The 24,516-nt window shown below is 39.9% G+C and overlaps 1 protein-coding gene across 2 annotated transcripts in view; it reads left to right on the top strand.

Moving 5' to 3' along the window:
* The window catches only part of NMT2 (N-myristoyltransferase 2), an 85,936-nt gene that overhangs the window by 34,971 nt on the left and 26,449 nt on the right, over positions 1–24,516 (top strand). Inside the window, exons 2-9 of one of the 2 annotated variants that reach the window (XM_006894288.1) lie at positions 5,283–5,418; positions 5,836–5,878; positions 10,371–10,515; positions 15,616–15,734; positions 15,821–15,912; positions 16,853–16,969; positions 18,660–18,830; positions 20,199–20,307. In XM_006894288.1, the coding sequence (XP_006894350.1) occupies positions 5,283–5,418; positions 5,836–5,878; positions 10,371–10,515; positions 15,616–15,734; positions 15,821–15,912; positions 16,853–16,969; positions 18,660–18,830; positions 20,199–20,307 (932 nt within the window). The remainder of the gene's footprint in view (positions 1–5,282; positions 5,419–5,835; positions 5,879–10,370; positions 10,516–15,615; positions 15,735–15,820; positions 15,913–16,852; positions 16,970–18,659; positions 18,831–20,198; positions 20,308–24,516) is intronic. The other variant, XM_006894287.1, reaches the window with a different exon arrangement.

Below are 24,516 nucleotides of genomic sequence, written 5' to 3'. Positions count from 1 at the left end.
CCAGGAGAACAAATTAGGTCTTTCTTGGAGAGGGTGAAACCAAGTTTCACTTTGGAAGCAAGGATTTTGAAGCTCTATCTCACATACTTTGGGCACATGACCAGGAGGGTCTAGTCCTTAGAGAAGGACATCATGCGCTGAAGGGTGGAGGGACAGCACAGGAGAGGAAGACCCCAGTTGAGATGGATTGACACGGTAACTGGGGCAAATGGGATTAGGTATTTCAGTGAGTCAGAGTCCGTGACACTGAGTCAGGACAGGGCAAGGTTCAAAGCTATTATACATAGAGTTGCTATGAGTCACAGGTGACTTGACGGCACATACAACAACAACTGATCTAAACTATTACTTGTCTTGAAAAATTTAAAAGACTGTTTTCTAGTTAAAGTTTAAAGATTATCTAAGAGCCATACTTTTTCATAATTGTTAACAACATCAATCTTTATTAGGGTGCTGTCAATTGGTCCACTGGTGAGAATCTTTGTGTTCTTGATGTTGAGCTTTAATCCACATTGAAGACTACAGTGTTTGACCTTCTGCAGCAAATTCTTCAGGTCCTCCTCAGTTTTTAGCAATATTTCTTTTATGCTTGTTTTGTTTTTTAATTTTTCCCTTTTTAAATTTTTTATTATTTTTTATTATTATTAATTTCAGTGAACATTTACAGAGATTGTGGATTTCCATTCATTCATTGTTGCACTTTTCTCCCTGCCTACCCCACCCCCACCCCCAGTTGGCTCTTCTTTAAAAGCAAAACTCCTTCATTGGTATACAATCCCCCTCCATCCCGCACCCTCCCACCCTCACCCTGAGTATACTCCCCTCTGCAACCCTTATTCCAAACTCTTATGATAATCATAATTAAGAGCCATATTTTAAAGGTTCATCTAGTTTTCCTGGCTCCAGAAACTCTGGAGTCTCGTGAGAATTTAAAATTCTGGTATGTTTTCCTTTTTTTGATCAGAATTCTTTTGTAGAATCCTTTGTCAGAATTTTCAGTAATGGTATCTGATCAGCATCTAGGTTATTTTTGGTCTCATGGCAGGAACTGGAAATATTTAAGAGAACGGAAAATTAGAAACAATCAAGTATCTAAGAAAGAAAATTGCCTAGTAAACAATAATCCGGAAGCAAGCCTTGAGATAGGCCTGTATTGGATACAGGTTTCATCTCTGAGCCATATCCCAGTCAGCCACTCTCAGTTATTAATACACATGTAACTATTTGAACTATTGACTGACCCCACAGTCACCTCTACTCAAAGCTTCAGCTTCAGTGCTGCAACCACCATAAAATGGAGAGGAGGGAAAAGAACAAATTACCAAATTTCTGTAATTTTGAAATAGGGAAGGTCTTTCTCAATAAGATTTAAAAGCCAAGGTGCCCCAAAGAAAACTTATTTCATGACACAAAACTTGTAATTTCTGTACAAGAAAAGATAGTAAAGTGAAAGCTAAAAATATTCAACTTAGTAAATTGTAATGGATTACATACGAGGTGGCAGTTGGTCGGTGTGGTTAAGGGTCCATGGATCTGGGATTCTGTTTTAGATCCTAGTCCTACTACATGACCTAAGCCATTAAAAGAACTAAAAAGAACTAAATGAGAGTAATTAGGCAAAGTAAGTATTCAGTTAGTTATTACTGCTACTTTATAGGAGCATCAAGTCTCAGAGTCTAGCTTATTACACTGCTAATTTAAAGGCTGCAAGTGTCTGGCAGTTCGAATCTATCAGGCCCTCTGAGGGATAGGCAGCCTCCTTCCCTCATGACTTAACAGCCTCAGAAACCTGGAGGGTGCCTGTGAGTCGGAACTGACTCTCCAGCTTTGAGTTTGAATTTGAGTCTTGGCCATACTTTTAAGGATCCCTGGTTAAGCACTTGGTTGCTAAGTTAAAGGTCAGCTACCTCAGCGGAGAAAGATGTAGCAACGTTTCCCCTTAAAGACTGTTGTGGTTAGGAGTCCTGGAGTCAAGTACCATTCATAGTGGGTGCCTGTAAGAACAAAAGTTGTGAACCGTTCCCTATCCCGATCATCTGTATGATCTCTGACTTGCTCAAATACATTGTTTCTTCTATCTTGCTGCTTTTCCTCTCTTTCACTGACCCTCTACCTTTCGCAGTATGTCTTTTTCTTAGAACTAGCCTCTCCCGACAACATGCCCAGAGTAGCATCTTTAGAGATTATATAGTCTTTCAAAAAATATTGAAGCAGTTCTGCTCTGTCCTCGAAAGTCATTGCCTGTCAGAATCTACGTGGGTTTGTTGCAGCATTGATTTTGTTTTGGGTGGTGTCCATGTTTTTACAAGAATAACTCCAAATTAGTTGTTTTTTTTTAAAAAAAAGGCTTTTAGAATAATATATATGAATAAGCAAATCCACAGCAAAGGAGGAAAAGTCCAGAAAGATGAAAGAGATGCCACCTGATTCCTGATTAAAGATGTAAAAATGAAACCTAGAATGCAATTTTACTTATTTACACCTCTCACACTGTCAGAGATGGAAAATGGTAATATTTCAGTACTGACAAAAATTTAGAGAAAACTGATATTCTGGTTTGTAGGAGTGAAAATGTGTTTACAGAAGCAGTTTGCGTGATTTATTAAAACTGAAAGTGTACATACCTTTTTATGCATTTTTAAACCTTGTTTCTACCATTAGATGTATTGTTGACATAGCATGAATGCACAGATGTAAATGCTAGAGTTTCTTTTTGCAATAGTGTTTTTAAAATACAAAACCAGTTGCTGTCAAGTTGATATTTGTGATGACCCTGTGTTTGCTAGAGTACATCTGTGCACCACAGGATGTTCAGTGGCTGCTAGTTTGGAAGTAAATTGCCAAGCCTTTTTGCTGGGACATCTCTTAGTGGACTTGAACCTGAAGCCTTTGGAATAGCAGTTGAGTGTATTAAACCTTTGTACCAGGGACTCCAGTTTTAATACAACCCTAAACCCATAGCTGTCAGGTTGGTTTCAACTCATATGGGGCAGAATAGAATATCCCATAGAGTTTCAAAGCTGTAACCTTTATGGAATGAGAAGTGATCTGATGGGTTCAAACTGCTGACCTTTTAGTTAACAACTATACCCTTTAGCTTATACTACTGGGGCTTTAGTTTCAGTGTAAGAATTGTTAGACAAGATCTGTCTACACAGTGGAGTGCTAGCCAGCTGCTGAAAAGATGAGTGCATTATGTCCTGATGGGAAAAGATGTTCAAGGTACATTAAGTGAAAGAGGAAGAAAGCAAGTTGATAAATTCTATGGTTGTGTTTCCTTTTCTACTTATTGCTTTTCCAAAAGAGGAGCGAACTAGGGGGGAGGGGGTAAAGAAAAAAGTGCAACAATGAATGAATGAATGAATGAATGAATGAAAAGCCAAAATCTCTGTAAATGTTCATTAAAATTAATAAAATAAAATTTTAAAAATTATTCTGGATTAAAAGAAGAAAATGCATAGAGAAGAGAACTTATTGACTTTTGAAGGACATTACAAAGGATGTTAATATATCTGTTGATACATAATCTCAAATGATAAGCATTTATTTTTTAATTAAGAGTAACTCTAGAGAAAATTGCAGGGGACAGATAGAGCTGAGACTAATCAAAAGGGATTGTGTCTCCCCAGTTTGACCTTTATCAGATAGTCATAATCTCATTGGTCATATTCAATGAAAACTAAGGTTTCATTGACCTTCTGGGACTTTTTGTGAGAGAGCAGGCCCACCAAGTAAATGGAACATTTCAATCTCCTCGATGGATTTTCAGTTTTTGCTCTTTCAGAGGTTGACAAGGACTCCAAAAGAAAAGGCTTTTCATGTAGAGATTTTTTTGTTGTTTTGTTAACCTTGTTACTAAAAAATCTCTATCAAAAGAATATTCCTCACTTTGATGGAGGCAGCTTTTTCAGCAAGACTGGTTTTACCGAAGGGACATTTTACAGTGGATTTCTTACATCGTATAAAGTCCCCCTTAAGAGACTTCCTGACATTTAGATTAGTAAAACAGTGAGAACTGTGAAAGCTGTTTGATTTTGGTTTCAAAATACGGCTTATGCTAACAGTCTTCCTGCTTAAATGGCATCTAAGCACCCTACTGTGTTACTTAGTATTATCCTGCGTTGTCAGTCTGTTAACTTCTTAATCACATCAAACTTGATTTTCCACTCACATCCTCCCATAGTGTTTCCACTGCATATAGCACATGTGTTTATCTAAGTGATTAACGTAATGCTATTTTTTTATTAATTTTAATGAACGTTTACAGAGACTTAGGGTTTCCAGTCATCATTCATTGTTGCACTTTTCTCCCTGCCCACCTCCTTCCCCTAATTCACTCTTCTCCTTGAAAAGAAAAACTCTTCCATTGTCATGCAATCCCCCCACCAAGTCCTCTCCACTATGCAGCCTTCGGTAATGACAAGAATACTCATTCATATATCCCTTTTAAACAGTTCTGTCCTTCATCTGTTTCAATGCAGTATACATCATTCCTCCCCTCGTTTTCTGTCTTCCCTCAACTCTAATGTCAGTCCTGTTTTATAACAGTGGCCCTATGCAATATTTGTCCTTTTGTGACTGAGATATTTCACTCAGCATAATGACCTCCAGGGTCATCCATTTTGCATATTTCATTAGTTCCTTGTTTTTCAGTGCTGCATATTATTCCATTGGGTGAATATACCAGAGCTTCTCTATCCATTCATTCGTTGATGGGCATTTGGGTTGTTTCCAGCTCTTTCCTATAGCAAACAAAGCCATAATAAACATGGGTATGCATATATCTCTTGGGTGGCAATTTCTTTAAATTCCCAGTATTGGAATCGCTGGGTCAAATGGTATTTCTATTTGCAACTTTTTGAGAAAGTGCCATACTGCCTTCCATAGTGATTGTACCATTTTACACTCCCACCAACAGTGAATAAGGGTTCCAGGTTCTCCGCTACCTCACCAGCATTTGATGTTTGCTATTCTGTTAAATTTTGCTATTCTTACTGGGGTGAGATGATATTTCATAGTTGTTTTGATTTGCATCTCTCTTACAACTAGGGATTTTGAACATTTCTTCATGTGTTTGTTGGCCATCTGAATGTCTTCTTTGGTGAAGTGTCTCTTCATATCCTGTGCCCATTTTTCAATTGGATTGTTTATTTTTATCTTGTGGTGCTCAAGTATTTTATAAATTCTAGATATAAGTCTCTTCTCGGACATGTAAAGTAATGCTATTTTATATAACAATTTCTTGTTATTGTTGTTTTACCACTCTTTGCATTTCCCACCAGAAGTCCTGGAGGAGATTTGGGAGCCAAAAAGAAAAAGAAGAAACAGAAGAGGAAAAAGGAGAAGCCAAATTCCGGAGGCACCAAGTCAGATTCTGCATCTGATTCCCAGGAGATTAAAATTCAGCAGCCATCAAAAGTGAGAGCCCTGTTTTATTTTAACCTCTGTGGTTTCTTGTGCACGTGAGAACTAAGCTTGTGCAGCCTAACGCTGGATTGAATCAGACATGTAGCTAGGGTTTCTGTTGTGACTGTATTGCATGGCCCTAGTCATCAGAGGGTATTTCCAGGTTTGTTGACGTGCCTCTGGTCCCCAACACGTAGTAGGTATATGCTGTGCTTTAGTTTCTGTATAGCTAGTTCCAGCATTTCTCCCCTTGCCCACTGAATTAGTGTTTAGATTTTAGCTATAGAAGAAAGTCTGTGTGAATGTGTTAGGTTTTTCCTTCCTCTTCTTTTTTTTTTTTTAAGTTTCACATAATATTTGATGACTTTTATAGTTCAGAAGATGTTCACATTTTAGTTTCTCTGAGTGTCTGTCTAATTACCTGACTAGCACAATACCATCTGGCAGCAGATTTCAGCGGGAACAGCCATGGGTAAGTCCGACACGGACTTTGAATCAGGCCAGTCCTCTGGGGTCATTCTTTATGATGTCACCAGGGATGGGACATCTTTTCTCACACACCCTTTGAAGAAACACCTGTGTGTGCGAGGATGGAGTCGCACTTGTCCAGCTGGGCTCTGCAGTGACCCACTGCCAGCAGAGGGTTGGTTGTGTCCTATGGGCATCTGGTCCTGTAGACTGCAGCTGTCTGCTTTTTTTTGAACTAATCCCCAGTCGCTCTTGCTGTGCCAGGATTCACAAAGCCCTCTTGATGCAAAAATCTCAAGGGTGAGTGGGAGGAAAATCACAAGTACAACAATACAGAAACTAGTTTGATCATTGAGCATAGCTTAGAGCAAACGCTCCAGAGATAGTGCTGGAAATGGCCCAAGGTGGAAACTTTGGGGTTAGTCCTGATTTTCTTACTCAGAGGTTTTGGTGCCTTCTGGACAAGTCCTTGACTCTTATGAAGCCTGTTTCCTTATTTGTAAAATGAGGATGATACTCTGATAATCTCTCCCTAATTCACAGAGTTGTTACAAGGTTAAATTAAGAGAATGTTTTAAACAGGCTGTAAATCAGATGGAATTTCCTGACTGAAAGCTCCGTCATAATCAAAAAGTTAGAGATTCCAACTCACCAGCTTCTACATTGTTACATACCATGAAGTCAGAACCAACTCATAGCTGACCCTCCGATTATAGCCAGGAATCATAATGGGAAGTTTTAGTCTATCTTCAATGAAACAAAACAGAAACAACTCATTTTCTGTTGAGTCAGACCTCACTCATAGCTGATCCTCTTGTCTATTTCCAGAGGCTATAAATAACACTGGAGGAAATTGCCCATTTTTTTCCTGTGGAACAACTGGTGAATTCGAACCTCCTGTCTTCCAGTTGGAGCACACTTCCTTATCAACTTTTATTCTGAATTAACTCAGTGTCAGTAGTTTTAAAGGACGATGTATTTGGCCTTCATTACCATTATGCACATTTTGTGGGGTTTTAAGATTTTTCTCTTAAACAAAACTTACCTTGTGTCCCATGAAATGAGTTTTGCATTCTCCTACTTTCAAAGTCTCTAGGAAATGAAATAATTTGCCCTCATTTTTTCCCGACTGACTTTGTGAAGTGAGAAGAAAATGGAGCTTTCCTCCTAACTGTTTAGTTTGTGATGTTCTACCCACGAGACATAATTTCCAAGGTAACTGATGGTAAGGGTCCCGGTGCCACCACACACTTGCAAGCTATTTCTCTCACTTCTGGACCTTGCTCCATCAGATACACGTGGTATTAGCTTATTTGCAGTTTTTGACATCTCCTTATTACTTCCACCATCCCCATCAGCTTCTCCCTATCCTTTGTACTCCTGGTGATTCTGACTCTTTCCTTCCCTTCGTTCGCTTGTTAGAAACTAGAGCCAGTCAAAGCAGGCGAGACTGTTAGCATAAGATTGGAGAAAATTAAGAAGTTCTTTTTCCTAGAAAAGCAAGTAAAAATTGTTCTAATGTGGCCTTTTCTCCATTGCATTTTGAAAAACAGAATCTCTTAACTCAGTGTCCACTGTAAACAACGCCATGAAGTGCAATAGACTGAGAGTTTGGAGAATGTTCTGTGACACACAGGAGGACCAAAATAAAATTGGTATTTGGTTATGGATTCTTGCATTCTTCTTAGTAGTAGAGTACTTGGATCTTTTCCCCCAAGAGAGTACATTAGGAAAGTGTGAGGTAAAGAGTGTAGCTATGTTTAGTATTCCACACAGTGCAAGTGTGGAGAAGGGAGATGTCTAATAGGGGGAAGGTAATTCAGGATCCACATACATTCACACCTTCCTTTAAAACTAATTCATTTCTCCCCAGTTGGTGTGGCCAAGGAAGGTGATTGGTTTAAGAATTTATGTAGCTGAGATTTTTCTTGCTGCTTTGTCACTGTTGTGAATTAGGGTTACTTAATTGTTTTTTAAAGGAAATATTTAAATAGTGAGTGTTGGGATATACCCATTTCATGAGTGGATCCATGTGGAGAATGTTGCTGACTTGAAGGTAATTGTAGGTGGACTATAGATCACTGTGCACTCTCCTTCATGGAGGTGAGATGTCATTGATACCTTTCAAACAGAGAAGGCTGATTCACATGAAGGAGGTGTAATTTATTAGTGATAATGGTCTGTGGGTAGCAGTAGTGTTTGTGATCAGCTGCTGACTTAAAGGTTGGTAATTCAAGCCCATCCAGCATGACTGTGGAAGAAAAGTTCTGCTTCCATAATGATTCAGCCACAAAAACTCTGTGAGGCAGTTCTAGTCTGCAAGGTATGGGTCTCTGTGAACTGGAATCTCCTCAGTGGTAAAGGATCTGAGGATTCAACTCAAATATCAGGAAAGAAAGATTATTTTAACACATCATATGCAGAGACAATAGATATGTCTTTGTAAAACTGAGCTTTTTGCCATTGTAAAATCAATTTATTTGTGTTCAAGTATTATTTGTTAACCATGCTATTTAAGATCTCATTTGTTAGGTTAGTTGTATGTTGGGAGTTAATATGAATGTAAATACAAAATTTTGCTTGAAATCAAGTATTTGTAATATTGGAGGTTCATAAGAGACCCAAACAAGAGAAATTGTCTAAAAATACAGTACATTAGATTATTGGGAGTCTTTTGTTTAGTTGTTGTGTACCGTTGAGCCAGAACCAATCCATAACTGATCCTCCAGTGGGTTTCCAGAGGCAGGAAATCAAACAGGATTGTCCTTCTTTCTCCAGTGGCACAGCTGTTGGATTTGAAACATGGACTTTTGTATGGGCAGAACAATTCTTTGTCACTAAGCCATCAGAGAGCTCCCTTAAATGCTTTAACCACAGCACATATAACCCTTAATATCTTGATCTTCATTGAAATTTAAGACTAGCAGCTTTATAACATTGTGATAACTTTGGGTTATGCTGTTAGATGAAGATGTGGAGACAGATGTTTTCTGTGCAGATGGTTTCTGTGAACCATTTTAGTTCCTAAGAAAGCCATTTGAATAAGGTAATCAAAGGATGGCATTCCCTTTTTTTTGGTACCCTGTCCAGTGGGGAAGCTTCATACGGTCTCTTGTTTGTTCTAGACCTCAGGCTTCAGATTAAAAACTGAGCAGAAGTCTAAAGTTGCTGTTTATAAACCTCAGAGGATCAATTAACCTTTCTTGGGTCTTCATGGTATGTACAGGACAACTGAAGGATTCAGTGTTTTACCTATCCAATTCCGAGTTAAAGCTTAAGAGCGTTCTTATTATGGTATCACAATTAAAACCAAAACAATTTGTATTATTTTGTGTATTTAGAACAGATTTTCTTTCTCTCCCCCTACTCTCCTGGCATTTTAAGCACAGTCTCACCATGCATTTTTACCTTCCTTAAGGAGTTTAAGAAAGGGAGGTGTGGGTGTGGATGACAGGAATACTGGTTTTGAGGAAGGAATTTAGGAAGTAAGAGTTGTGTTACTTTTCTAGATTTGAATGTATTTTACCTTCAAAGAAGCCATTTCCCAGCACTTGGGTTTGAGAGAGGAAACTATGTGGTTGATAGGTGGTTGACAGGGATCAGAGTCAATAGAATAAACTGCCTGTCCTTGTTGAAGGGTTTCTCTGCTCTTCTGTTAAGTGAGGTTAGAGGCCAGGGTGTGTCACTAAAGCTTGTCTGTCTTGATTATCACTTCCTTCCCTTCTGACTCCTAAATTCATATTTCTTTTTTGTTCTCTCCTTCTGCCTCACTCCTTTTTTCAAGTGAGCTAAAATTCCCCTTGCCTGCTTGGTTTCTGATCTAGAAGTGATTTGTTTTGCTGCCTGCCCCATTGCTTTTGCTGAGCATTGGCCCTAACAGCAAATCCCCATCCACTGGCACCTGGCCTGTGTTAGCAGTGCATACACTGCATGTGCCTCCTGTCTTGCTTTTCTAGACAAGTCTTGGTGTGAGGTTGGTTTTCACATAGAAAACTACAGTGATGGATCTGAGAGTCCTCAAACTGACAGAATTTCAGTCTCAGGTTGGTGAAACTTTGTCTCACTTACCTTGGTCATGCTTTCAGGTAGGAACCAGTTACAAAGAGAGGGAGAGAGAGAGAGATCATACTGGGAAAGGTAGAGGGGTCATTGACAAAAGACGGGAAGATTCTCAATGAGATGGATTTACTTGTTTACTACATGGTACAGGAGACAGAAGGTTCCTATCTGATGTTCATGGGGTTGTTAGGAGTCATAGTTTATTTGATGGTACTTAACCATCACTGAAACTGCCAGTGCCTTGTTAAACCATAAAACAGTTGTTATTGTTAACATCACATTGTTGCTTAGACTTTAGTCTAGTCACAGAGCGGCCACCTTAGAGGAAGATCCTTAGCTTCCAGGTGTTGTATTTGCCAAGGCAGATACACTTGAGCCCTAGGTGTCAGGGCAGCGCCACATCCTTATTCTATGTCTTTATGTCTTTGCCATTTTAGAATACCACCATCCCAATGCAGAAGCTGCAGGATATCCAGAGAGCAATGGAGCTTTTATCCGCGTGCCAGGGCCCAGCCAGGAACATTGACGAAGCTGCGAAACACAGATACCAGTTTTGGGACACACAACCAGTACCCAAGCTAAGTAAGCATTCCTACCTTTTTCTCCCCCCACAAACCAAAAGATTCAGCCTGACTCTTAAAACTTGTTTAATCCTATAGGTTAGAAATTTGAATAAAAGTTATATGAAATTTTTCCTCCCATGAAATAATACATTTTAGGTGGTAATAGACATACTTTAAATAATAACAGTTTCAGTCTAATTACTATTCTCCTAAAATACCCCATTTTACTATACCTAAGACATTAGTATCCCATCGCGATATGCTTTTTGATTTCCTGACTGCTGGTGCCAAGAGTGTTGATTGTGGAGCCGAGCAAACTGAAGCTGTGAACAATCTCAATCTCTTCGTCATCCATCCTGACGCTACCAATTGGTCCAGTGGTGAGAATCTTTGTCTTCTTGACATTGAGCCTCAGTCCATACTGAAGGCTGCAGTCCTTGACCCTTCGCAGCAAGTGCATGAGGGCCTCCTCAGTTTCAGCAAGCAGGGTTGTGTCATCTGCATAACGCAGATTGTTAATAGATCTTCCACCAATCCTGATGCCACAATTCTCCTCATAGAGTCCAGCCTCTCGGATAATCTGCTCTGCATACATGTTGAAAAGGTATGGAGACAGGATGCATCCCTGGCGTACACCCTTCCCAATTTTGAACCATGCAGTGTTACCCTGCTCTGTTCTGACTACTGCCTCTTGGTCCAAGTATAGGTTTCGCATTAGCACGATTAAATGTTCTGGGATTCCCATTCTTCTCAGAGTCAGCCACAGTTTGTTATGATCCACACAGTCAAATGCCTTTGCATAATCAATGAAACACAGATAGACATTCTTCTGGTATTCTCTGCTTTCAGCCAAGATCCATCTAACATCAGCAACAATATCCCTAGTACCACGACCCCTTCTAAACCCAGCCTGGACTTCCGGCAGTTCTCTGCTGATGTGCTGTTCTAATCGTTTTGGGATGATCTTCAGCAGAATCTTGCTTGCATGTGAAATCAGTGACACTGTTTTGTAGTTTCCACACTCAGTTGGGTCACTTTTCTTTGGAATGGGGATAAATATAGATCTCTTCCAGTCAGTTGGCCAAGTGGTTGTTCTCCAGATTTCTTGGCACAACTTGGTGAGCACATCCAGGGCAACATCTGTTATCTGAAATACTTCAATTGGTATACCATCTATTCCTGGGGCCTTATTTTTTGCTATTTCCTTCAAAGCAGCTTGAACTTCTTCCTTCATTAAGAAGCGTATTGCGATGGGAAAGTCTGCTGTTAGGGACCTCTCTAAAGTACTCAGGAGCAACAGTGTCTCTGTGGAGACTAAGGTGCGCCTGATACAGGCCATGGTATTTGCAATCGCTTGTTATGCATCAGAGAGTTGGACAATGACTAGGGAGGACAGAAGGAGAGTGGATGCCTTTGAGCTGTGGTGCTGGAGAAGAGTACTGAATGTACCATGGACTGCCAGGAAAACAAACAGATTCATCTTGGAGAGGATTAAACCAAGCTACTCCTTGGAGGCAAGGATTCTGGGGCTTCGTCTGACATACTTTGGACATGTTGCCAGGAGGGACATCATGCTTGGAAGGGTGGAGGGACAGTGCAGGAGGGGAAGACCCTCTATGAGATGGATTGATTCAGTGACTGGAGTAATCGGGATGGGTGTGTCAGAGGCAGTGCCGTTGTCGCAGGATAGAGCAGGGGTTAGGGCTGTTGTGCATAGGGTCGCTATGAGTTGCAAACGACTCGACGGCACATAACAAGAAACAAAACATTAGTATACTAATAGGTTTGTGTTTATACACACACATTCATAATGTCTCCCTGGTGGCATTGTGTGTTCCAGTTAGACTGCTCACTGAAAGAGTGGTGGCAGATACCTACCAGTCACTCCTGGGGACAAAGGTGGGCAGCCTCTCTCTCTCTCTCGCTCTTAGTTTCTTTCTCTGTTGTTATCTGTCTCTCTCTCCCTCTCTCATACATAACGTGTGTGTGTGTGTGTGCATGCGCGCGTGTGTGTGTAACATAGATATATGTATGTTTTTGTTATGTGCCTTTGAATTATAACCAACTCATAGCTGACTCTGGTGGTTTTTCAGAAGCTGTAAATTACATGTGAGCAAATTTCCTATCTGTGGATTCAAACTGCTTGCTTATGGGTTCTCAGTACAACTTCTTACCACTGTGCCACCTGAGTTAACCTGATGTCCCTTCTCTACGCATCCCAACTCTTTGTTATTTTTTCTTCTAAACTTCATAGAGTTAATTGTTTTGCTTGTATATGAAACTTGGGTTCATTTTCTACTTAAGTTTTTCAAAAAGACACGGAGAGTGTGTCCTATTAAATTTTTCTAAAATGGAAAATTTTGCACATTTTAATAAGAGGATTCTGAACACTTGCCAGTTGTTTTAGTTGACATCAGTTTAGTAACATTGCAGTACAGTAAGGGAATTGGGACACCTCATGAAGGGCTTTGAAAGGGATTTTAGTTCATGTTAGAAATTAATCTGAAAGTCAGCCTTCTTCCCTTGGTGCTGAAGTCTACTTTATCACATTGGTCCATGAGATTACTGAGACTTCACAGGTTACATTTTTATAACATGATGTGAATGAAATATCCTCTTTTACATTATGCTTGGAAAAAGTATACTTTTTAAAAGAAATTATAACCCAAAATTGTCTTAAATATATCTAAAGAAAAATCGTCATTTTAGTGATTTCTATTTTTTCTTTTTTTTTGACTGATTTAGTTTCGGAACCTGTATGCTATAAAAGTGTTCATTGCTTAATAAACTTTTAATGGCCCAGCTGTGATATTGATACGGCTGAGCGCATAATTGCTACTGACTTATTGATGGTTTGAACCTACTCAGTGGCCTAGGATGAGTGATTTGTTCCCATACATTCTGTAGCCTGGAAACCTGTGGGCACTTTCCCTGTCATAGCGAGTCCCTATGTAGGGTAAGTCAACTGGACAGCACCTGTGAACAATTTACCTTTTTTTTTTTTCTGTCTTTGAATAACAGTTTTCAAGCTTTTAAAGCTACCTCTCCTCTCTCTCCGATCCTTATGTAAATAATTAAAAAAGAGTGTTGACAGAAAGGAATGTAAAAAAGAAATCATCTTAACTTGCCTTTTTTTGTTTCAGACTCTAGACATGTATTTAGTAGGATGTCTTGGGGGACTTTAATGAATTTACATGGTTTCAAATGACACTGAATTGTGTTACCATTAGCTAAAGGAACCTAAATGTATTTATCCAGAAGTGTATTACAACTAGGTGAGTTTAGCTCTTTGAGCTCCTGGAAGCTATTAGGTCACTAATGATAAAGCCACTTCAGCTAACATTCATTGCAAGGCTATCTTTTTGAGACACTAAGTCAAGTGTTTGGTACTACTTCATCTAGGGCAGAGGCTAGAACAAGGGGTACCTTTGGTAGTCTGTTGGCTGAGGAAGAGTATGACTGAGGTATGGCAGAGTATTTGAAGACCAGAGAGGCAGAGGCTCTGCTTAGCTCCAGTCACCTCCAGCAGTGGTGATGTCCCCCAACCATACCCATCTGTTTGCTTTGGCGGGATTGTTCTGTGCATGTTGTATGCATAGTCAAGTCAGGCTTGGTGCAGTCACTGAGCAAGGACTTCATGGAAGGCTCTGGGAATTGGACCAATTGGGCTTCTGTTAGGAACTTAAGATCTAAATATGAAGTCGTAGGGAGATGAGGTAGTAAAATAGAAAAAACACCAGAGTTAGAGTTTAGAAAGAAGAGGAAATGAGATGCTTACAGTCCCTTAAATGAAGTACAAACTCTGTGACTTCTGCCTGGAGAAATGTTCTGTGATGTTAAGAATTGGTATGTGAAGAACATTCATCCAACAGGTATTTATTGAGTTTCCCATTACTGAATGATGGGCACTGCTCTTGGCCCTGACCCAAAGGTTGATGTTTCAAATCCACTACAAGGTGCCTTAGAAAAAGACCTGCTAATCTGTTTCTGAAAGGTCACATCCAGTGAAAAGATCCAAGAACACAATTCTGCTTGGAAACATGAGTCACTATGATTTGGAATTGTCTGGATAGTACCTGTTTGGAGTTTTAAAGGAGTACATTCCAAGGAAGGAACATTTGATGGCTTAGTGGTAAGGAGATGCACTGGCCAACCCAAAGGAATATGGTTCAAATCCACCAGCTGCCCTGCAGGAGAAAAATGGACAGTCTCCTTTCATGCCGTTTACTGGCTCTGAAAGCCCTCTGGAGGTTCGGCTATGAGTAGGTATACAACAGCAACACATTCCAAGAAAATAAGGGGGTGGGGCGGGGTATGAAATGGTAGCAGGTATAGAGAGGACACATTTTAGACAGACACAAACTTTATGGATGTTATGGAAAGCTTCTATGGGGAAGGGAAAATGAAAGAGGACAACTACATAACAACCAGAGGAAAGGGCTTCCAGTCAGAGGGGAAGCACCAGTAAGGAGGCCAGCCTTTGGGAGATCAGGGTGCCCTGAGCACTGGACAAAGGGACAGGATGAACACATTAGAGTGGAGAAGCAGGCAGCAGCCCAGAAAAGAGTCTGGTGTTTATCCTAACCACATTGGAAGCTCTGTAGAAAATAAGTTTGGAAAAGACAGAAACAGAAGAAAATAACTTTGTGGAAAGCCCAGAAATGACAGAGACTTCTACTAGACTTGAGGCATTAGAGATGGAGAGAAGTAAACAGATTTGAAATTGACTTCAGGTTTTGCCAAGAGTGGTTTTCGAGCTCTGCAGCCCTTTCCTCATCCTTCTTTTTATTTAAATACAGTGCAAAAAGAAATCTTCTAAAGTGGCTCTGTCTGACTTAGGTTGTGTATAATGGTGCTTCATAATAAATGTTATCTATGGGTTGACACTTTTAAGTCATTTTATGATAACTGGGTTTCTTTTTTCCTCCTCCTCGTCTTCATAGCCATGGATTTCCACTTTTAATTAATGAAATAGTAGTGTACTTTTAAAGGTTCTGTTAGACTTAGAAGTCCTAATTTGATTTTGTGTTTGTAACTGGACATTTTGAGATGCTGGACTACCTGTAACTGACTATTCTCTTTCTGATCTTTCTGCTCCTCTCTCTCTCTCCCTTTCCAGATGAAGTAATAACATCACATGGTGCAATTGAGCCAGATAAAGACAATGTACGCCAGGAACCATACTCTTTGCCACAGGGTTTTATGTGGGACACTTTAGATTTGAGTAATGCTGAAGTGGTGAGTCAAACTCTGATCCAGTACATGTAAATTGCTTTCGAGTTGGAACTGAGTGTCATAGACAGTATACCTGTTTTCTCTTGTAGTTGAAGGAGTTATACACTCTGCTAAATGAGAATTACGTAGAAGATGATGACAATATGTTCCGGTTTGACTATTCACCTGAATTCTTGCTGTGGTGTGTCTCAACTTGTTGGGATGTTGAAAATTGTGGAGGTTGGGTGGGTGGAAGAGGTTGGATAGGTAATGGAGGTTGGATTGGGTGGTGGAGCTTGGAGATCGGATGGAAGTGAATGTTGAATTGGGTGGTAGAGGTAGGTAGTGTTGTGTCATAGAGGTTGAGATGTGTTGTAGAGGTTGGGTTGGGTGGTATAACTTGGATTGAGTAGTAGAGGTAGTGTTGTCATAGAGGTTGGGTGGGGTGGTAGAGGTTGGATAAAGAGATACAGATTGGGTAGAGTGATAGAGGTTGGGTGGGGTGGTAGAGGTAGGATTGAGTGGTAGATGTTTGGTTGTGTGGTGGAGGTTGCATTGGATGGTAGAGGTTGTGTTGTGTGGATGGTGGAGGTAGTGTTGGGTGGTAGAGGTAATGTATCATAGAGATTGGCTTCGGTGGTGGAGGTTGGCTTGGGTGGTAGAGGTTGGGTGGGGTGGTAGAGGTAGAATTAGGTGGTAGAGGTTGGGTTGGGTGGTGGAGGTTGGATTGAGTGGTAGAAGTTGAATTGGATGGTAGAAGTTGGAGTAGATGGGAGAGGTTGGGGTGGGTGGGTGGTAGAGGTTGGATTGGATGGTAGAGATAGAATTGAGTGGTAGATGTAGGATTGGGTGGTAAACGTAGGATTGGGTGGAAGAGGTTGTGTTGTGTGGGTTGTAAGGATAGGGTTGGGTGGTAGAGGTAGGATTAGGTGGTAGAAGTATGGTTGGGTGTTAGAGGTAGAATTAGATGTTAGAGGTGGGATTAGGTAGTGGTAGATGTAGGATTAAGGGGAGAGGTTGGGCTGTGTGCATGGTGGAGATAGGATTGGGTGGTAGAGGTGAGGTTGGCTGGATTGCTCATTTTTGTTCCCTCCTTTATGAACCTAACTGGATCCTGTTTTTCCTTTCTGTCCTGATTTCAGGGCTCTGCGTCCCCCAGGGTGGCTCCCTCAGTGGCACTGTGGAGTCAGAGTGTCTTCAAATAAAAAACTAGTAGGGTTCATAAGTGCCATCCCTGCGAACATTAGGATCTATGACAGGTACATGTACATGTGAAAGCTGGTCAGTTTTGCGTGGTTCTCCCCCCCCCCCCTTCATTATCTTGCCAGCAAAGAGATTTTCCTTTGGATAGAGCAAAGATAGAAGTAAAGCCAGACCAGGAAGGCACATTATCACTATTCTTGGTGATGTTGGGGGACTGTGAGGAGTTGCTTCTGTATATATGTACATCCAGGCCTCTTTGGCAGTGTAGACTTCCCCATGCTCCTAAGTAGAGCATTCCTGTGAAAACTTTCATTAGCCAAAATGACACAAAACAAAGGAGCCATTATCATCAATTGATGCGGGAAGAAACTTTTTCGTATTCTCCGACCCCTAAACTAACCTATCAAATCATGACAAATAAGACACAAGACCTAAAATTCCCCTAACATAGTGTTCTCAAGACAGATCAAAGCTGTGTGGCCGCTTGAGGAAGAGATGCTGACTGCAGTTCCTCTGGAAGCAGCTTGGTGGCGCCACACTCGCTGCTCAGGATGTGCAAGGTCTCAACACCTCAATGCAAGATAAAAGCTGAATACTAGTTTTGCTGTTCACCTCTTTTTGTTAAAGTGAAAACCCTCTTTAGATTTCTTTTGCTTGTTGAAAACAGGCAAGCAACGCGTTGTAAAGTGAACTTTCAAAAAGTTCCTTCTAGGGCCTCTGCCTAGCAAGTTCAGAGGTGATAGGCACACCACTGTTTCACTAATGTGACAATTGAAGAAAATATGAACTTTAAAAAAAAATAGCTATGAGGAATTTTAAGTGTTATTTAGCAATTTTTAGGAAGATTTTCACCCCTATCTTTCCCAAGCATAAGCTTGTTGCTTTTTTACTTTGGATTTCAAGTCCTAAGAGTCAATAATTAATTAATCTCTGCCTACAGGTTTATTAGGTTAGCTTATGTGCTGCTAAACATATTTGAGCTCAAGGAATACTGTGTTTGAAACACAGTAGATCCTCTCAGTGCTCTTCGAGGAATGAAATCAGTTATTGAAAATATGCAAGAGAGAAGCCTACGTATCCAGAAGGAGAGCAGAGAGCTAGCTGTGACGTTTCAGAAAGCCTAGTCTAGCTCAGAAAACATGCCCTACCCAGGACCCCAATGGGATTGTATCAGTTCAAAGCAACATCTTAGATTCTGGAGCATGCGTGGCTCAGACATTGCCATATTGCTGTAAAAACAGAGGTTGGAACTTTACAACACCTCTGATCCATTTTTTAGGTAGAAGGCTTAACATCCTAAAATGCATTTAGAACAAATAGGCTTGAATTTCTGTGCCTTAGTTATAATTTTGTTCTGCTGTGTAACATGGGTTCATCATGAATCAGAATTAACTTGATGGCAGCTGGTGTGGGTGGCACAAACGTTTAAGCACTCCGCTTCTAATCAGAAAGTTGGCACATGTACCTTAAGGATTTGGCAGTTTGCTTCCAAAAGGTCACAACCTCGAGTACAGTCTATTCTGACATACGTGACACATCCTGTGACTCATTTGCACGCAGTAGTGGCAGTAACAGAATGGAGAAAAATGCATTGATCGAGATTTGCCTAATATCTAAGTGAAAGAATATTTTTCTTAAGGAGACCATTCTCATTTTTTACTTTTGGGAGTTTTATGACTATGTCCTTATTTTAAACAAAATGATTTTATCTTCTGTTTTTTCTAACTTTGGCAATTCTGTTTCTAGTGTGAAGAAGATGGTTGAAATCAACTTTCTTTGTGTTCACAAGAAATTGAGATCAAAGCGGGTAGCCCCAGTGTTAATTCGAGAGATAACCAGAAGAGTGAACCTGGAAGGGATTTTCCAGGCTGTTTACACTGCAGGAGTGGTTCTACCAAAGCCAGTGGCTACGTGCAGGTAATGTTAATAGCACCACTTACATGTGCAGGCTCAGCTCTGTTTTGGTAAAAATGTTATTCACCTTACGTGAAATGAGAAAATAGAACCGTGAGGATTCTGACTTGCTTATGACTCTGTGGTTTGTTAATAACATGTAATCAGAGATAGAGACTAGAACCTAGAATTACTGAGCCAGTACTCTTTCCAGTATATCACAGTGCCATTTGTTGCTTAAAAACTGAATTTCTGTTTATATTTCACTTGAAAGACTAAAGCTGTGGGGAGACCCACAAGGTCTTGTGATCTTAAAATATTGAACGTTAGTACCACCTCCTTTTCATCCCTGACACCCAGATTGTGAAACACTCAGCTCTGTACCATGCTTTATAGCACTATCGAAAATCTTGATTTGTTGAAAGGCCCCAGAAGCTTTGCTAAGAGTAAGAAAGAAAGCCTATGCTCTTTTTTTGTGATTTACCTACTCTTAATCAAGTTCTTAAAAGTTCTTTCCAGTGAGACAATTTATCAGATTGCCACTTCACTAACATATTTCGAAAGCATTAGAGTTTATCCCTCACTAACATATTTCTAAAGCATCAGAAAGTTTATCTCTCTCTGAAAGAGTTCTGTTTTTGACTCTAATCAAGTTATAACTTCAAGAAAACAGAGTATAAAAATTAATGTACAACCAAAAAACTAAATCCTATTTTCTACGTTCATAAATCAACAGCAAAAAGACTTTAGAGGTGCATTTTCAGTGTCTGTTATAATAATGGAAGCAGGAATGGCATCCACTTCCTAAACAACATGCTTCCAGAAACTAGGAACTTTGATAAACGTAGATAGTTGTAGAGGGGCTTCAGGCCTTTTGTTCATAGGGTTGCTATGAATTGAGCTCGACTTGAAGGCAGTCAACAACAACATTTTAATAATAGTTCATTCCATTATATAAACTAGTAGCATGTAAAAACTTTAAGCTAGTTTCTCAAAAAATGTTTTAAATTGGTATATGTTTTCTCTGTGAAGGCTAGTTGTTTGGGGAGAAATATTTTCCACCTTTTTAAACTTTATAATTTGCCTTTTGTAAAATCAATTAAAATACTTGTTGACTGGGAATTAATTAATATTTCCTTTACAGTTTGAAGAGTTCTCTATGTTGAAAGAGATGAAAGATCGTAAACTCTAAAGAAATATAACTCGTAATGCAAGGCATATTATGAAGGTTAAAAAAAGACTGATACAGTTATTGTCTAGGAAGAAGAATAGTGTCAGTAAATGTAAAATTCAAGTGCAGTAAATACTTATTTTAACAGCTCAGCTGAGACAGGAGTGAAACCTTATAGAGTTAGAAATCAATTAGATTTCAAAACCTTTATTGTGTTCCAGATACTGGCATCGATCACTAAACCCCAGAAAATTGGTAGAAGTGAAATTTTCTCACTTGAGTAGAAATATGACTTTACAGAGAACAATGAAGCTATACAGACTTCCAGATGTAAGTAAGAATGATTTGCAGTTTTTCGAAGCTGTAACAACTGAAGCTTTAATATAGAAAGAATTATTTCCAGGTCCACAAACTGGCTTATATATCTGAGGAAGTGAGTATGTAGTTAGACTTCGCAGAACTGAGGGGCTAGGAAAAACTGGAGTGTGAATTGGGAAATACTGTGGGTTTTTTTTTCTTTTGCTTTTTTAAAAAGGAATTCTTAGATTTTTCAGTTTATAATTCGAGACAGGTCAAGTTTTGGAATTTTGAGTATTGTCTGTCAAATAAGAGAAGAAATGTTCAGGTTTTTTATATCAATGTAAGGGAACTAAGGAATAAAGTTTAGAGGAAAGACTTGAAGAAATAAATGTTTCATTGAATTGAACACAAAGTTCATACTTCCAAAGTAGTAAATTCTTAGGGTGAAAAGTTATTTGTCTTATTAGAGAAAATTTAGATAATACATGCCATTATTGGCTTATTTGGGATTTTGGTGATGTGTTTGTTAACTATTGCTGCATCATAAATTACCACAAATTTAGAGCTTGAAAGATCACAAATTATTTTACAAGGTTCTTTGGGTCAGGAATCCATGCATCGCTTAGCTGAGTCTTCTGTGTCACAGTCTCATAGACTGCTGTGAAGTATCTGAGGTCTTCAAAGACTTGACAGGAAGGGATCTGCTTGTAGGCACATGTATTTGTTGGCAGGACGTGGTTATCTGTGGGCTGAGGAACTGAGTGCCTCAACTCCTTTTCCTGCTGAAAGCCAGAAACCACCCTTAGCTCTTACCACATGGATTCCTCCAAATGCGGTAGCTTCTTCATCAAAATCAGGAAAAAGAAGTACAGCGAGAAGGAGCCAGCAAGATGAAAATCGGAATCTTTTGTAACATATTAATTCACAAACGCAGTGTCCAGCCCTATTATTTTGGCTGAAAGCAAGTCCCAAGTCCCATTCATACTCAAAAAGAAAAGAACAATTTGCACAAGGGGATGAATACCTCAAGAATCGTGGCCACTGGGGGCCCTCTTGGAGTTTGTGTACCAGATGGGATCCTCTGTTTTTAGTTTTATCAGAGCTGATTTTATTTTAAGCTTGATTGAGCAATTCATGCAAACATGGTGAGGCCTGCACCGATAATAACCATTTTAGGTACACCAGGCTGTGGTTCCTTTTGTCTTTTGCCAGTTTTGTGTTTATCAACTAAATGTAATCCGTAGCTATCTGTCTGATAGCAGAACACCAAAACCAAACCCACTGTTGTCAAATCGATTGAGACTCCTAGTGACCCTCGTTTTTTGTAGGGTTTTTTCCTTCCTGTTTTTTTTTGTTGTTGTTTTGTATTTGTTTTTTATTTTTTTCCCCCCTAGTGACCCTAGTTTTATTTGCTGTTGCAAATAGTGAGGGCTTGAACAAACCAGCTTGCTGCCTGCCTTGGAGAGCAAGGAGGGAGAGGGAGCATAGATCAGAAGAGAGGAAAACAAAACACTTTGGTGTGGTGGCACGTGGGCTGAGGGGAAGATGCTGCCTTTTCAGGGTAGGGTGGCTGAAATGACAGTAAGCATATCAGCAGTGACCAGACTCTCTGAAAACATTTCAGAGAGACCACACTTTTGTCATTACTGTTACTATGTCCTAATTCATTCTCTTTGGAAGCCGGAAACCACTTGCCAGTGCACAAAGCTTGAGAACGGTGAGCTCAGATAGAGGCACAAATACAGTGAGAAAACGAGGCACAGTACACAGCTAAAGTGAAATGTCCCCTCAATAAAGTGCCATTTATTCTGAGTATTCTCCTTGCCAATTTTCAAATACAAATGTGTCTCACTTTACACTCACAGCCTATGAAATACAGGATGTTATGTGATTTGGGCATTGTGTGAACAGTCTATTATATATGTTGGTTTGTTATTGTGTGCTGTCAAGCCAGCACTGGCTCACAGCTGATCCACGGTGGGTTTTCTGAGGCAGTAAATCACATGGAAAGAGATTGCCTAACTTTCTCCCATGCCATGATATAGCTAGTGGTTTTGAACCATGTGCCTTTGGATTGGCATGCCGCCCCTTACTAATAGGCTGCCAGAGCTCCTTTTATTATATAGTATGTGTAGTATTTTATTATATAGTACATCTATTTGCATATTTGATACCCGTATCTTGAAGTAGCCCTCTAACAAGGTGCTCTTACTCTTTTACCACCTGGAACTGTGGGGTTTACAAATTGCTCCTTTGGGCCTATGGGCGCTCTCTGAGTCGACTCTAGGGAGTCTGGTTGGAATCAAAGCCCAGAGAGACTAAGCAGCTCTGCCTACCTCTGCAGCTCCCAAGCCACCATGATCTCAAGGGTTACAGCTCTCTCAAGGAAAGCCGTCCTCCCTGCTCCAAGGACATATAAGCAGTCAGATTTTTTCTCCAACAGACATTATGCCGTACATAGCTGTACTTGCTACATGTGAATTGAAATAAAAATAGCAAGGGTGCCTGCTTTTTTTTCCCCCCCATAGGAGCTAATACTATTGTTATTTGGTGCTTCAGATTTGAGTTTATTGAACCCCAAATTATCTAGCCTGTGTATAAAAAGCACTCACATATTTGTTGCCTGTTTGATGCCTGAAGTGTAATGAGATAAGTTTCTGTAGGGATCATGAGTTTGTTCTGGATGATTAGATTTTTTTCCCCTCTTTTTGTATAACCAGTAATTTTTTTCATTGCAAGGATATTTTCCCCCCAAAATTCGTATACATTGTGTTTCACACTTCTTGACATTGTGTTTTATATAATAGACGATTAGAATTTAATGAACAACAAAAAAAAATCTTTTGCTTGACTTTGCCCGTCTGTCCATCTGCTTTTTTATGTCTACACAAAAGTCAGTCCATTCATATAAGAATATTGAGAGGTTGGAAATAATTCATTGGCCACGCACTGGTTGTAAAACTGGTGCTGGCATGTTAATGATAATGAAACTGGATTCCTTAGAAAGAGCAATCCTATTCCAGGCATGTTGTTTTAGTGACTGTTTTCTTTTTGTTCAGTGAGTGATTCAAAGTGTTTAAAGTGCTTTCATGTTCATCATCCAGCTAACTGTAATTAGTTAAAACAGAAATTGGTATTTATTTCCCCCATTTTAGAGATGAAAACAAGGTTTTCAGCCAAGGGCATATCCCTAATAAGGGTAGGGCTTGGCATCCAAGTCTCTGTTAGATATCTTTGCTTCTGTTCTCACTCCCGGTAGGGGAGCTCCTTGACCCACTTCCACCAGGTGTCTTTCTGTGTAGTCATTAGACTAGAGTTAAAGACAGGAGTGGACAGTTGCCAAAGTTCTTATCAGTAACCTGTCCCAGTCTCCCATTTTCATTTTTTAAGACTTAAGAAGGTCTGGAGACTGGAGACAGCCATGACATTCTCCTTTCTGGATTTTGAACCATACAGTGTTTCCTTGCTCTGTTTTAAGGACTGCTTCCTGGTTCAAGTATAGGTTTTACGTGAGCATAATCAAGTTCTGGCATTCCCATTCTTCTCAAGGTTTTGTTTTTTGTGGTCCACACAGTCACATGCCTTTGCATACAGGAGGGGACCAGTCCTTGAAGAAGGACATCATGCTTGGAAGGGTAGAGAGGCAGTGCAAGAGAGGAAGACCCTGAGTGAGATGGATTTCCACAGTAATTGGGGTAGTTGTGTCAGAGATAGTAAGATTGGCTCAGGATAAGGTTCAGAGCTGTTGTACATAGCGTTGCTATGAGTCACAGGCCACTTGATGGCACAGAACAACAACAAAGAAAGAAGAGAAAAATTAGTAAATAAATGGGAAGGGGGATGTGGAAGGAAAGAAGCCTGGAAGGACATATAAGGACAGATGCTGAAGACTTGGAAGGTGGTGACAATAGTGCTGTTAACCCAAAGGCTTCATGTCACCAGCAGTTCGGATCCACCAGACTTGGCAACCCAAAGGAGTTTCCAGGCTGTGAGTTGGGACTGACTCAGTGACTGTGATTTAAGAACATTGTGGTACTATGAAATTTTAAAAAAAGAACCGTTTTGAATACCAGTTTTACTCAAAGATTCCATATCTTTTTCTGATACATCTTTATTGGATTTTTTAAATCATTGTTTTTATTTCTCATGCCTGCTTTATGTCTCATGTTGTTGTTGTTGTTATGTGCTGTCGAGTCGCCTGTGACTCATAGCGACCCTATGTACAACGGCCCTAAACTC

Source organism: Elephantulus edwardii, unplaced genomic scaffold (genome assembly GCF_000299155.1).
Source record: "Elephantulus edwardii isolate Elephantulus edwardi_28Jun2011 unplaced genomic scaffold, EleEdw1.0 scaffold00139, whole genome shotgun sequence".
Classification (NCBI taxonomy): domain Eukaryota; kingdom Metazoa; phylum Chordata; class Mammalia; order Macroscelidea; family Macroscelididae; genus Elephantulus; species Elephantulus edwardii.
Note: the sequence above shows the minus strand (reverse complement) of the source record. Positions and strands in the feature narration are given on the sequence as shown.